Below are 15,240 nucleotides of genomic sequence, written 5' to 3'. Positions count from 1 at the left end.
AAATTATAGGTTAAAAGATAAGGTTCAATTAGCACACATTTTCTTCTTATTATTTCCAAAAAATTAATATAAATTTTCTATATACGAAAATATTCTTAAAAATTTTGGAATTAGATTTGTTCGATTCGATTAATTTAATTTTTATTTTTGCCGGTCAATACTCTGATTTTAGCTTTCAAAAAAAAAAAAATTTTTTTTTTAAATTTAAACAAGCGATTGGTATTCAATTGATTTCGATTTAGTTCAGGATTGAATTGAAATTTTTTCCTATAAATATTTGATATTGAATTTAAATATTGGAAAATTTTGGAAAATGAGATTCAATTAGAAATCTTTTGAGTTACATTAAAGTTTATGTTTCATTGGCAAAATGTTTTTATTGGCATTTAAGAATATAGAATGTTTGCAGGCATTTAGCAGCAACAAAATTTTACACTTTTAATTACAATTCAGGTTAAAATTAGTTTATTATAGTTGTCGCTGTCTACGTTTTATGGCTTATAAAATAATTATTATTCTTAGTTATCATGTATGTATATGTGTAGGTATTTAGAAAATCCTTTTTTTGTCACAATTATTGAAATCTGTTCTTTTTTTACGTTTCTTAATTATCACTGATTGTAAGGGAATAAAATCATTTTTTCTATATATATTTCACTAAGTAGTTTTACATATTTCAATGGTTTGCCTCATAAATTTTTCAATTCAAAAAATTTCACTTCTTGGATGAACAATAGTTTCTGTCCTTATAAACTGTCGTTCAATTTTCGAGTTTAAATTTAATAAATATTCAGGAAAATTTCATTACAGTTCATTTTTTGTAACATTTTTCTAAAATTTTGTACAAGATTTTTATATATTTATCAATAGTTAGGTATCAATTATAGCTAAATAATTTTAATGATGTTGGTATATGACTTAGACAACTCTTCGCTTACAATTATTTAGAAATCATATTCATGAAATGACAAAAAACAAAAACAAAGACAATTGCAACCAAACTACCATCTAATGGTAAATTTATGAAACCTTAATTCTTCCTTCATTAAAAGAAGTAATTTTTTGTTTTTGTAAATCTCATTCGTACATACAAAATATTTATACAGGAAAAAGATTATTATTAATGTCATAATTTAAATTAATTATGATTGCAAATTTTTCAGCAGATTGTGGCAGAAATATAAGTATTTATTTAATGAGTTTTTAGCATATTATCTTCAATTACGATTATATAAGGAAATTTTTTTGGAAAATGTTCGTCCTTCTGTTCGTCTGCCTGTACAAATACTCGTATTTACGCAAATTTTATTTGACTTTTGAGATAAAAATTAGAATTAATATTTAAATAAATTTTGGCAAGAATTTTTTCTTTACTATAAAAGAAACAAAATTACCTGGCCTCAGCTCTAAATCTGTTCCATAAGCTCCAATATATAGGGAATATTTTTAAGCATTAATTTTTGCGGAAACAGAAAAAACTCAATATGAAATTAAAATAACAATGACTTTATTTGTTTCAAAATTGATTTTTTTTTTCAAAATCAACTGTGCTTTCATAATAAAATGAGAATTCTTGTGAAATCTTAATTAATTAGCGTATGCCTAAAAATGAGAATATTATGATTTAACACAAAAATTGTTTAATTTACCCATAAAAGTTAACATAATTGTCAAATAAATATTGACATAATATTGTTTGTAATTTTGTAATATACAAGTTTTCTCTCCCGAAATTCATCCTTAAAGTATGCAGTCAATAAGAAAATCATATAATTTCAATAGAATACCCGGTTCCATGTGAATTTTACATTGCAATTAATTAATTTATATATGTAAATTGAAATGTGCTTTTTTTAACAAATCATTGATTTGACTCAACTTCAATTTTCTCTCTTCTATATTCAACGTGATTTTCTTCAACATTTTTAATTAAAATATAAAATTATTAATAATCTACCTGAAGAAAAAATAAACACGACGTATACTGTAGGTATAATCTCTAGGTATATTAGAGAGACTATATTTTTTTTCTTATTTATTTATTCTTTTATGTTATCTCTCTTCTCTTCTAAATGATTTATGTTCAACTAATCGACCTTCGTAATAAATTAAATAGGTATTAAAAAGCTTTGAATAGTTTATAATTGAGTAAATGTAGTTTTCTTAAAAAAAAACGCTTTAACCGTTTTACAAAGTAAAGAGTAAAAAAGAAACGTTGCTATTTTTATTTCATTATTATTTTTTTTTTGGTTGTTGCTTAAAACATTGTCTAAGTGTGATTAAACTGATAACGGTTGATTGTTATGTAAACTTTTATTACTGCAGATAGAATAAATCTTTGAACGTGATGATGTACGCTAAATTTTTTTTTTTTTTATTTTCATTTTGAATTTATAGAATTTTTTTTAATACCTTTTTTGACTAAAAGCATTTCATTTAATTCATTATAAAGTTGCACAAGTGTTTAATAACATGTTTAATATTTTTTAAATAAATTCTCGTTCGTCTTCTGTTATACGTATACGAAAGGAAATGTAAATTTAATATTTATTTTTTTTGGGAACTTTGAATTATTTATGAAATTTTTAATAATTAGATTCCCAATAAAAGCTTTTAGAAAATATTTTTTTCGGAATTAATTAAATTTTATTAAGAATATTAGGAGTTTAACATTACAGTTGCATTGTAATCTTCATGTACACTTACATACAGCCCTATTAAATGGTAGAAAATAGTTTTATTAGTATTAATATTAATTAAATTAATTAAATAAAATAAATAAATTAAAATAATACCTTTAAATTAATTTTTTGTTTTTTATTTCAATTACAGATTGCAAAAATATTTTTTATAAAATTAATTCAACATTAATTCAATTGAACGCTTAATATTTTTAATGTTTAAATATGTGAAATTAATTATAATATTGGTATATGAATGAAAAATTTGGAATATACTTAAAAAAAATAATAATAATATTAAATATTATTTTATTAATTTAATTTTTGTTTTTTAATTGGTGAATTTTATGTTGTTAAATTTTGTTGAAAAAAATTTTTAATTTTTAAAATATTTAAAAAAAATTATAAAATAATCAATTAGAAAAACAAAAAATATATATATTGAATTGTCAAATTGAGACATTGAAAAAAATAAATAAATAAAAAATAATTAAATAGAAATTATTAAAGACTTTCATAGAATAAGAAAAAAAAAAACAAAGAGCATATTTAAATTTAAAACAGACTAAAGGATAATTAGAAAATGATTTCCGGCTATGGTGCGGTGACACAAGCTTTTCTTGTAAGTAAAACTTTATTAACAGTTATTTTTACATATACATACTTAAATATAAATATATTTATTTTCATTATTATTTATTACTATGTTTGAGAAATAAAAGTGAAAAATTGGATTTGAATTAATAACGCAATTAAAATTATTTGTTTGTGCAATGAACACTGTGAAGTATAATGTCATTTTTGAATTTTTTACTTTGCGGTTATATGAAAAATAAAATTTAAAATATTTTATTAACAACCACATACTCGTACATATGTATGTATGTATGTATGTGTGTAAAATATCATTTTATATTTAATATTTCAATTAAATTATATTTTATTAAACGTGTACAATTTTATTTATGTATACGTATGTAATTATTTCTATGCATATATAAGTGTATGAAATATCGAAACATCACAAGTTCAAATTTGACATTTATACATACATAACAAGTTTAATATTGATAAGCACACTGATGGATTTCAATAATGTAACAATTGTTTTGTTTCGGGTCAATGTTCTCTAATTTTTTATATATGTACATACATACATATACATAATTGTTATGTATACACCTATGTTTTTGCTTTTTTATGAAACACATGTGTTGCTCAAGAAAATGCAAAATAAAAGTAGTCTCCGATTTTAGTAAATAATTTTGTTTACCGTTTATAGTTTAGTTATAAAACGAAGAATTATTGACACTGAGTTCAATTACTATATTGAAAATCAGAAAAAGTGAACTTATATATTTTGTGAATGAAAATTAGTAATAAAAGTTAACTGTTATACGAATTACATTGCAATTTATTTCATATATTAATAAATTTTCGTTTATTAGACGCAAAATACCTACATAGCTCTATTGATGACAAAGTTTATGCGTACATTAATTTTGATGATTCAAACAGCAATGCTTTGATTTTTTAAATTTAATCAAAATTTAAAGAACGGTTGTTAAATTCGATAACATTTACATATTTCCGATTAGTGTTTGACAGTGACATTCGTTTGTTTGACTTTGTCAATAGAAAATCAACTTTTTCAAAATAATTTCTAATAAAGATTTAAAAAAAAATAACAAATAAAAATGATTATTTTAACAATCTATAATTTTTTTTTATTTTTAATAGGGCACCCTTTTAACATGGGGTCTTACAGCATTAGGTGCAGGAATGGTAGTATTTTTACGAGGCAGTCAGGTATCCAATCTACCAAATTCATTTATTAATTTTAATATTAATTTATACTTTTTTTTTGTTTATTTTAGAGAAAATCACTTGATGCTTCATTAGGTTTTGCAGCTGGTGTAATGATAGCTGCATCATTTTGGTCTTTATTAGCACCAGCAATTGAATTAGCTGAAACATCTGGTTTATATGGTGAAAAAGGCCGTTATGCATTTGTACCAGTTGCAGCTGGATTTTTATTAGGTTCAATTTTTGTATTTGGTTGCGATAGATTAATATCATATTTAGGATTACATAGTTCACAAATGATGATAGGTAAGATAATTAATTATATATATTTTATTAGAAAAAAAAGCTAAAAATTTAATATTATATATAGTAGTTAATTAACTAATTATAATGGGGCTTGTTGAACTAAAAAAATGTATTGTAAAAAACAAAATTTATTAAAATAATTTTAATATTAAAATTGTAGTAAATTTTTTTAAATTACTTTTTATTTAGTAAATATTAATTTTTTAATTAATTTTAGGTGGTTACGGTTGTATTTTAGTTAACAGAATTTGAATATCTTAAATTTGTGATTATTTCCAATATTTTAAATAAATTATATTATTCTTGTACTAATTAATTAGTAAATGTACGCTTAATGTTAACTTTCAAATTATTAAATTAGTAGTTTATAAAAAGATTGTAGAATATTGTTAAAGATTTTCCAATTTCCTTGGTTAACTTATTCTCTAACACTAATATTAAATTCTGTGTTTTTTTTTCGGAAAAATAGGTAATCTTTTACAAATTCAAATATTGTAAAATGATATTTTAGCATTCATCAAAAATGAAGTAATTAAAGAATTCTTAAGGAATTTTTGGGAACCAGACAACTAAAAATTGAATTTAATTTTTAAAACTTTTTCCAAATTAACTAGAAACTAGATGTATAACTTTCAACATTCAACAAAAGACCCGAAAAATAGAATACCCTTATTATGATCAGCGAAACGAATGGCTAGGCGAGTCGAATGGACTAGGTGAATCGAATGAAATTTTAAATTATGATCGGTAAATGCTTTTATTCGGGGTTGTTGTCAATTAATTTATTTAAATGCTCGAATTGCTTTTGGTTCGTTTTTTTTCACGGTTAAATTTATATTAAACAGCGAATATTTTTTACAATAATTTGTAAAATTTTATGAACTATTTTACAGATAGTTTAGATTTTTCTATTATATCACTATAAATGCTATAATATTCAATAATACACATATGTATTATTTTGATTTTTGGTTTCATTCGCCAAGCTTGTCACACACAGAATTTTCATTCGACAGGTTTGAATACTTATTCACCTAAAATTTAGGCAAATTTGCTTATCATAATACAAAAAATTTATATTCGGCAAAAACTTTATTCGCTTGGCCGATTTTATTGAGGGTCGAATATAGAAAAATTGGTAGTTCCATTAATAAAAATACAAAATTGAGCGCTATATAACAATTATCCCTTCCGTAGAAAAATCACAGAATTAATCCGAACGAAATATTGTATTTCATTTAATTTAAAAAATTTTCAACAAGCTTCAAATATTTAGTATTTGTTTATGTAGTTTAACAATGCTTAGAATTAACAATGTAAAATTTTTATTTTTTTTTTGTTAATTATTTTTGTAGCTTTATCACAGAATAACAGGGATAAAGCTTTGGACAATTTGGAAAGTAATATACAGAGTTGTGGTTTGTTTTTCTAAAATTTTAAAAATGTAGAATCAAAAGCTAAAAATATATATACATTTCTCTTTCTTTTTTTTCTATTTTTTTTTTGTTATTTTTTGGAAAATATTTATTATTCTAATATTTTTTTGTGTTATTGTTACGATTTTTTTTGTCCTTGTCCTTTTTTTCTTTGTTTTATTTTTCTACGTTTAGATCATGAAATTATTGCCACAACCCAAGGTATGGACAGTTTCTCAGACTGTTTAAATACACAACATGGACGATCACGAAGAAGAAAGAAATGTACACCAGATAGAGATACGGTATTAAAATCTTAATAAATTTAATTTTCAAAAATATCATAAATTGAAATTGTTTTATCAAACAGGTATCATATTCAGAACAACAAAAATTAGATATAGATATTGCAGTTTCCCAATGGAAAAGAATAATGCTATTAGTTATTGCCATTACAGTACATAATATTCCTGAAGGTAAATATTGTATTTTCAAATATAAATCAAGAGACCTTAACTTATTTTTGTTTTACAATAACAATAGGATTAGCAGTTGGAGTGAGTTTTGGGGCAATTGGTACAACTGAATCTGCAACATTTGAAACTGCTAGGTATAATTTTTCCTAAGTTAGAAATTTTTTGCCCTAAATTTCAAATGAATAAAATATTAATATTAATTTTTTTTTTTTTAGAAATCTCGCAATCGGTATTGGTATACAAAATTTTCCAGAAGGTTTAGCTGTTAGTTTACCATTACATGCAGCTGGATTTAGTTTACCGCGTAGCTTTTGGTATGGTCAATTATCTGGTATGGTTGAACCAATTTTTGGTGTATTAGGTGCTGTTGCAGTGACTATTTCTTCCATGATATTGCCTTATGCATTAGCATTTGCAGCTGGCGCTATGATTTATATTGTTGCAGATGATATATTACCAGAAGCTCATGCTAGGTAAATAATGATTGTTGTTTTTAATTTATTTTATTTATAGATAAGCATAATACTTATAATTTATCATTTTTAGTGGGAACGGTTTAATAGCTACGTGGGGTACTATAATGGGATTTGTTGTTATGATGTGCCTTGATGTTGCCCTAGGATAAAAAAAATAATGAAGCAATTTTTAATTTCTTGTAGTAAATAGAATATTTGTATTCCTATGTATATCTATGTATAAGTAGATAATATTATACATATATGTAGAATGTATTTTGTGTTTACAAAAGGACGATTTTCAATTTTTGAAAATATTTCTTATCATATTTTGTATAATTGTTCATATTAATTCCTGGCAAAAAAAAATTTAGAATTAAATGGAAAAATTTGGAGCGATTTAATTTAGGATTTAAAATATTAAATAAAATTCCTTAATAACCTTTGAAGGCTGAAATTCATCAAAACAAAACAAAGAAAAATGTTAAATTTTAATTGAATTTTACTTAAGTGATTTATTTAATTTTTGTAAAAAAATTAAAGCTATTAATAGTATAAATGTAAAAAGATTTCTTTTATAATGTTCTTAATAAAAAAAAAACTAGTTTTAATTAATTCACTTTTAAATTTCCGCTAATGATCACAAACCTTGCAATATATCAAATTCCTTCAATTTAATAATTGTATTAAATTTAGTAATAATTTAATAGAATTTTAAATATGCTGACTTTTTATACCTATATATATATATATATATATATATATATATACAGTGCAATATTATCTCTTCCATTTTAAATCTTGTAGTGCTATAAATAAAAATTGTATAATACAGATAAATTTATATTAATAATACTATTTTATTATTGCTATTATAAAAGAAGTCTTATTTGTTTTTAAATAAAACTCTTAAATATAAAACTATACAGTTTAATAGCGCTTTCCACCTTTTTAAATGTGCAAGTAGAACAAAATGTAAAATTATTAAATTACATTAATTAAGTTAATTTATGAATAAAGACAATATTTGCTTTTAAATATTAATCAGTAAGTTTAAATCAGAATAGTTATCAAGAAAATGCCAGGTATTTTTAATGCATATTATTATTATTATTAATAATTTTAGTGTTCCTTATCAATTTTTAAAATAAATTTCTTAAAATAAAAATATGCAGGTTCAAATTTAATTCCAAATATTAAAGTATAAATTATAATTCTTATATCACACATAAATATTTCATTAGGAGTGTTATGTTCCTTTTTTTTTGTAATTATTTTCTTTTAATACTCGAAGTATTTTGTAATTTTTTAAATAATATTTTTTTTTTTAATATATATTTACTTTTTGTAAACTTAATCTTTTTAGATTTGTAACAAAAATTTTAAATATTAATTTACATTTATGGCTATTATAAAAATTTTTTAAATATTCCGATAACCTGGCACAAATTAAATGTAAAACAAAAACTAAATGTAATAAAAATGTTCTTAAAAATTGTTACTTAAATTTTTATGTTTACAATATTTTTAATTTAAGCTCAATTTTAGTTTTAAGTAATATTTTTAATTTAGTTAAAAAAAAAAAAGATTAGTCAATAGAAAATTATTTAGATAAAGAGCTTTTGTAAAAAAATATTTATGAATGTTAAAATATTTAACAATTCTATTTATTTTATAGAAAAAAAAAATATTTAAAAAAAAACAATGATTTAAATGAAAATTCAATAAAAAAAATCTATTAAAAAGATGAGAAAAATTCTTAGTTTTAATTAAATGCAAACGAAAATTTTCCTAAAAGGTTCATAAATTAAAATATGTAATAAAATTATTAAATTAAATTATTTTGATTATTATTGGAAATTGTTAAATCTTATTTAAATTATTTTGAGAATTGTTTCAATTCTTTGAGCAATTTTGCGTTTATCAATTAATTCTTACCGAGTCTGAACGAAAAAGTTTATTTATCAGAAAACATTCGTATACGCAACAAAGATGTATTTTCTTAAACTAAAAAAAAAGAAAGGTCACCATTGTCCCAATAATATATCAATGATCAAATCCTTGATTTGTAAAATGCTCTAAAATTTGTAATAAATGTAATTCCGTTTATTTGACTGTAATGATGTAGGCGATTTTTGATAATTCCCTCTTGCAACTAAAGTTCTAACCTAAATGTTAAAATCTTTTTGTTTTACATCACTTCAGATCTAAAGGAAGTAATTAGTTTACTTTTTCAGATTTAAATTTTTTTATATTTTACATTTTTCCATGTATATGATTGTAATTTTTTACAAACTTAAAATATTTTTGCACCATTCAAAACAATTCTTTAAAATGATGCTTTAGAACTTCAAATATGCTGCATTGATTTGCATGAACGTGCTTCTTTTGTAGTAAAGATTTACCGAATATGCTACATTTATTTGAAGATCTTGTAGTTTTAATTTGTCGAATATTCTTTATATTAAGATTTAAGTTAATGCTAAATTTTTTAAAGTCGTCATCATTTGCTGTAATAATGTAATCGCTGTAATAATATATAAGTTTCAAAAATGATTTATCATTTTCCTTGGCAGATAAATTTTCCATTTAATCTCTTTACTTTGGAATATCTTAATGCGATTATATTTTTTATTGTTCATGGTATTGCATCTTCATTTTGAATAAAACGCCATCGTATATTTTTGTAAATTTTATATATATATATATATATTATTTTTCAAGTTTTATTTAACATAATTTTTTTTTTTTTTCATTTTTTTAACTTTTTTTTTTTCGTTTAATATTAATATTATTTTTTTTTATATATATATACATGTATTAAAATATATAACTTATATATGTACATAGATAAATATAGAACAAACAATAGTTATTATTGATTATTATACTTTCATCGTAAATTTTTTCTCTGTTTTTTTTTTAAATAGAAATATTAATAATAAATCCTATTTTCTATTATATATTTATTAAATAATATATGTATATATATATATATATATATATATATATATATATATATATTAAATTCATTTTATTTTGTTTTTAATTTTTGTTTCATTTTCTTTTTGTTATTTTTTTTTTTAATATTTATCTTCGACTAACAACAATTTTTTTGTATTTCTTGTATAATTTTCATGATCTAAATAAATTATTTTAGTCCTTTTTTCGATTTTTATATATGTAATAGATAATAATTTGTTTTTTTTTTTAAATAAATGTTAAGAATATTTTATAATTTTTAATGTAACAATTAAACTAAGTCCTGTTTAATAAAATAAATTTATGCTATTGTTAAATTGCAATATATTTATTGTAAAACTGAAAGAAAAGAAAATAAATATGTAAAGGATTTTTGTTTTCATCTGTTGTCCTTAATAAATTGTACGAGTTCCATAATTTTTTTTTTATTTTTTTGTCAAATACATTTTAATAATATAATTATAATAACTATTATAATTCTATTGAATATAGAATTCATTCCTCTTTTCTTTATCGAAAAAATATAATATTGTACATAATAATTTAAATACATTTTATATAAATATGTCATATATTTTTTATATTGAAACAAACATTTTATTTCCGATAACATGTTACTCTTCTCTTTTTTCTTTTTATTTATTTATTTATTAATAATAATAATATTAAAAATGTTATTGATTTTAAATAAACTTGTTATATGTACAAATTTTAGAATTTAATTTTTTTTTTGTTTATTTATTTTTTGTAAGCTTAAATAATTTTATATTCTTTTGTTAATTTGTTATTATATTCATATTTTTTTTATATGTAATATTGTTTTAGAAATGGAGGAAAAATTGATTGAATTATGTAATAATAATTAAAAAAAAAATTTAAATTTTAATTGATTACAATAATAAGAATGTTTAAATTGTATTATAGGGGTTTAATTAAGATGGGTTTTAAGATAGAAGTGAATTATTGTATCTATTTTATATAATTTGTAGCATACTTTTATAAATATTATATATGTATGTATATAAGAAAACTTTAAGAAATTTATAAGAGCTACTATTGTATAATTTTTTTTTTTTTATAAATATGAGGAAGCGAAATATTAATAATATAATAGAAAATTTAATTTTTTTATTTCACGCAATACTCTTAAATATTATAAAATTTATATAAATATATATATTATATATATATGTACATACTTGCTTTAGGCCGTCCTTAAATTAAATTATTAATCAGTAAATATAAACACAAAATTATTTTCAACTAAATTGTACGATATGCAACAAAAATCAGAAATAAATTCATATTAAATAATTTTATTTAAGAACAAAATGGGAATTACTGGTCATTTTTAAATATTTAATATATCTTTTTGTTTTTTTAATCTATTCTAGGATTCAGATTTCAATTTTTACATAATATTTATATTCTGGCAGATTTGTAAACAAAAAAAATATTCATATAAGACAAATATCACAATAATTTAAAAATAACAATATATTAAATAAATACACCCGATTTTCATTAGTAAACGATTTACAAATCATTTAATTAATGATAATAAAAATGATTTTAAATAAGGGCGCGAAATACCAATGCAGTTTTGTATTCCGTCGGAGATTAAAAATACAATTTATATCTTAAAAGTTGTGTTAATTACAGTAATATTAGAAAAATTTTAAAATATAGTATAAAAGGATATACAAAAGGATAATATTGTTTACGAATGATAATTTAATATTTAATTAATTTATTAAAAAAAAATATTAGAGGATGAGAAATCAATTTTTTATTGTAGCGTTCTGGGTATTCTAAATTAATTTCTATTTCATTTTGTAAACATTTTGTAACTTAATTGTATAAAAGGAGTCCCATATTAATTTTATATTGATTTTGAATAACATTTTAATTAAATTTTGGGTATCTTCGGAATTGAATCTATGACGCGTCAGACACATTATATCATCTTCAAAAATATCAACAAAAAAATTTCCCGATGTGTTATGTTCAAAATTTATTTGATGTTGTTGTTTGAGACGTTGTTAACACTAAAATATTTATCAAATCGTGTATTCGAAACTTTTTCAATACATATGTTTTTTTATGTATATATTTATTTCAGTTGTAAGTAGAAAATTTTAAATTAAAAGAAATTAAAATAAAAACTTCACTTATTAAAGTAAGCAATGGAATGAAATAATACAATGCATCAAGACTTTTAAGTTTTCAAATGTAAAATAAAAAAAAATAAAGAATACATTGTATGAAAAATTAAATTGAAATTTAATTATTTTTCGATTTTGACAAAATCGTACAAGTTTTATTTGATGATTCCGAACAAACCCTTCCTTTGTACATTATCTGCTTAATTTTTTAATAAAATAAATTTATCAAATTTTATTGAAATTTCAAATTTTAAGATTTCCCGTTTAACTAAATTTAAGACAAAATATTATACATTTTTATTACAATTATTACTTTCCCACTAGAATATTTTATTAAAGTAAAATTATTTAATTTTAAAAATATTTTAGAAAATTTATGCATATAACCGTAAGATATTTACAGTACTTAGTTCATTTTAGTTTTAATAATTAGGAATTTTAATGAATTATTGAAAAATTTTCTGGGTTTAAGGTTAAGGCTTATAAAATTAAAGCAGGTTAATAGTACAGTTACAAAAACAAAAAATTTCTATATTCTTTTATATTATAGTAATATTGTGATTTTATATAATATGTGTTTATGTTTTTATTTATATACCAAAAATATATTAATTATTAATATTTATAATTAAGAAAATTTTTATTAATTTTTAATCATTGCAACATTTAACATATACAACGTAGTGTAACATTTCTGTTTTTGTTTTTTTTTTTTGTTTTTGTATTTCTTCTATTTTGGTTCTAAATAAATTCTCACAATGTTAAATTTTCATCTTGTTTTCATAATAGTTTTGATGTAAATAATTTATACAATATTTATCTAATAATCTAAATAACAGTATTTTTTAAAGGACAATAATATGACAGTTCATTTTGTATTCTTTTACATAAATTTTAATTTTTTTTTTGTTTCAAATATTTTAATAATTTACATATATAATATATTTATATATATATATATTTTAAAGCCAATATGGGCATTCTAAATAATTGTTAATATTTTTTTTATACAATAATAAATTGCTAATACAATGTATATAAAAGTGTGGCCTCTTCTAAATTAATTATTTAAAATGTTTGTTTTTTTTTTTGTTATATTGTTTTTCCTTGTAATAAGAAATTACTTTTAATTTTTTTTTGTTTTTCTAAATTTACTAAACTAAATTTTAGTAATAATCATTTTTACTTTAGTTAGTTTTTTTTTCCTTTCTAAAGTCCATAAATATATGTTTGTAATAAATAATTTAATTATTTACAAGTGAAATTAATGAATTTTGTTATTAATATTCTATTAATTACAATTATACATACATTATGTAACTTATCAATATAAAATAATTATATTATGAATAATATACAATTATATATTATATTTTTTTTGTTTCAAAATTAATTTTAGTATAGAACTTTTTTTCATACATAATTCACTTTTTATATTTATAAAATATATGTAAGTCTTTTGAAATTCATTTGTTTTATACGAATAATAAGTAATTAATTAATTTTCTAATAAATAAAATTTATTAATTTTATATATGAGCCGATCACATCCAATACTGAATATACAAAATACTGATCTTGGTTTTATAAATAAAAATCAGCAGATTTATTTAAAACAATATTGTAAGATTGCAATAATAAAACTGAAAAATTTTGTTAATAAAGTATTAAGATTTTGGAAAAGAATTTGAAAATTATGAATAATTATTTTTGGAAATTATAAAAATAATGTAGTGGTTATGAAAGAAAAAAAGAATCAAATAATTTAATTTATGCAAATAAAAAAATTTCATATTACCCTTATTATTTAAAAATAAATAATATGTAATAAATGTTTACCCGTACAATTATTTTTCAGTATTAAAACTAAGTGGCACATTTTAAATATGCTACGAAAATGGTTCGTATTGACTTTAAAAGGAACCAATCCTCAAATTTTTTCTTGATACAATTAAAAAACATTTTTATTATTGGTAATAAAATATTTTCAACTTGATATATTTTTATTGGCCTTTTATAAGAATTATTATTAATTAAATACGATTAATAACTTCAATACAGATCAGCTCATCGAAACATATAAAAAAAATCTTTAAGGAAACAAAATTTTTAGTTTAAATTAAATTGTAGTAGAATATTCATTATATATAATTTTATTAATTTTAATAGCAATGTGTAGTAAAGATTTCTATCTAAGAATTCAAATATTTTTTTCTTTTTTCATTTCTGAAATTTTTTTTCTATTTTCTGAAATTAATTAAATATTATAAAGTTTAAAGTACGTATACTTAATAAATGTATACTTAATTTTTGCACAATTTATTTATTTAGTTTAAATATTTATTATAGCAAAATAATATTGTTTTAAAAATATGTAATGTAATAATTATTGTTCGAATGTTTAAAATATTTAGTCAGATATTAATATTATGTTAACAAGTATACAAAATATTTAGTATGCAAAAAAAAACAAAATATGTAGGCTTTACAGTTCTACTTATGTTATTTTATATATAATTTATTTTTAACCAAATGAATTGGAATTAAAATTTAAAATTTTTGTAATAAAATTAATGCAATTTTAAAACTATAAATATGAGAAAAGAAAATTTAAGTTGAAAAATAAGTTAATAATGAAAATAATTTGATTATAATAAAATTATTGAAAATTAGTAGCATTTTCAAATTGTGATTAATACTTTTACTAAATCGAAATATAATTTTATTGTTTTACTAATTCTTGCTGTACTTTATGATACATAACAATCTCATATTAATATAATAAGAAAAATTATATTTTAAATAATGCAAATAGTACAATAAAGCCTGTATTTAAATTGCTTAATAACTATTGTTTTTATTAATTTTTTTTTTTTAATTATTAATATTTATTTACATTGTGATTCTATTTTTAACTAAATATTACAATAATTATACATTTTTTATTTTTATAT

General features: G+C 20.0%; 1 protein-coding gene across 3 annotated transcripts; it reads left to right on the top strand.

The window, feature by feature from the left end:
- The first annotated feature begins 3,162 nt into the window (after positions 1-3,162).
- Positions 3,163-7,754, top strand: LOC129611064 (zinc transporter ZIP11). Of its 3 annotated transcripts, none has more exons than XM_055523988.1 (9): positions 3,163-3,303; positions 4,422-4,490; positions 4,559-4,793; positions 6,149-6,193; positions 6,404-6,513; positions 6,579-6,684; positions 6,752-6,818; positions 6,900-7,157; positions 7,231-7,754. In XM_055523988.1, the coding sequence occupies exons 1-9, from the start codon at positions 3,265-3,267 to the stop codon at positions 7,307-7,309; spliced, it is 1,008 nt and encodes a 335-aa protein (XP_055379963.1). In that variant the 5' UTR covers positions 3,163-3,264; the 3' UTR covers positions 7,310-7,754. The 3 variants fall into 3 exon arrangements, with proteins under 3 accessions (XP_055379963.1, XP_055379962.1, XP_055379965.1); XM_055523987.1 differs by having other exon boundaries at positions 6,149-6,211; positions 7,231-7,753; XM_055523990.1 differs by lacking the exon at positions 6,149-6,193 and having other exon boundaries at positions 7,231-7,753.
- Positions 7,755-15,240: the final 7,486 nt, after the last annotated feature.

The sequence above is a fragment of the Condylostylus longicornis genome, unplaced genomic scaffold, assembly GCF_029603195.1.
Source record: "Condylostylus longicornis isolate FDR11 unplaced genomic scaffold, ASM2960319v2 ptg000048l, whole genome shotgun sequence".
Classification (NCBI taxonomy): Eukaryota; Metazoa; Arthropoda; class Insecta; order Diptera; family Dolichopodidae; genus Condylostylus; species Condylostylus longicornis.
This window is presented reverse-complemented; position numbering and strand designations above follow the sequence as displayed.

Excerpts from the sequence above, each read along its gene's own strand:
- LOC129611064 (XM_055523987.1), top strand. The coding sequence starts at position 3,265 with ATGATTTCCGGCTATGGTGCGGTGACACAAGCTTTTCTT. Across the intron at positions 6,685-6,751 it reads AGTACATAATATTCCTGAAG|GATTAGCAGTTGGAGTGAGT; the intron begins GTAAATATTGTA and ends CAATAACAATAG. Across the intron at positions 6,819-6,899 it reads GCAACATTTGAAACTGCTAG|AAATCTCGCAATCGGTATTG; the intron begins GTATAATTTTTC and ends TTTTTTTTTTAG.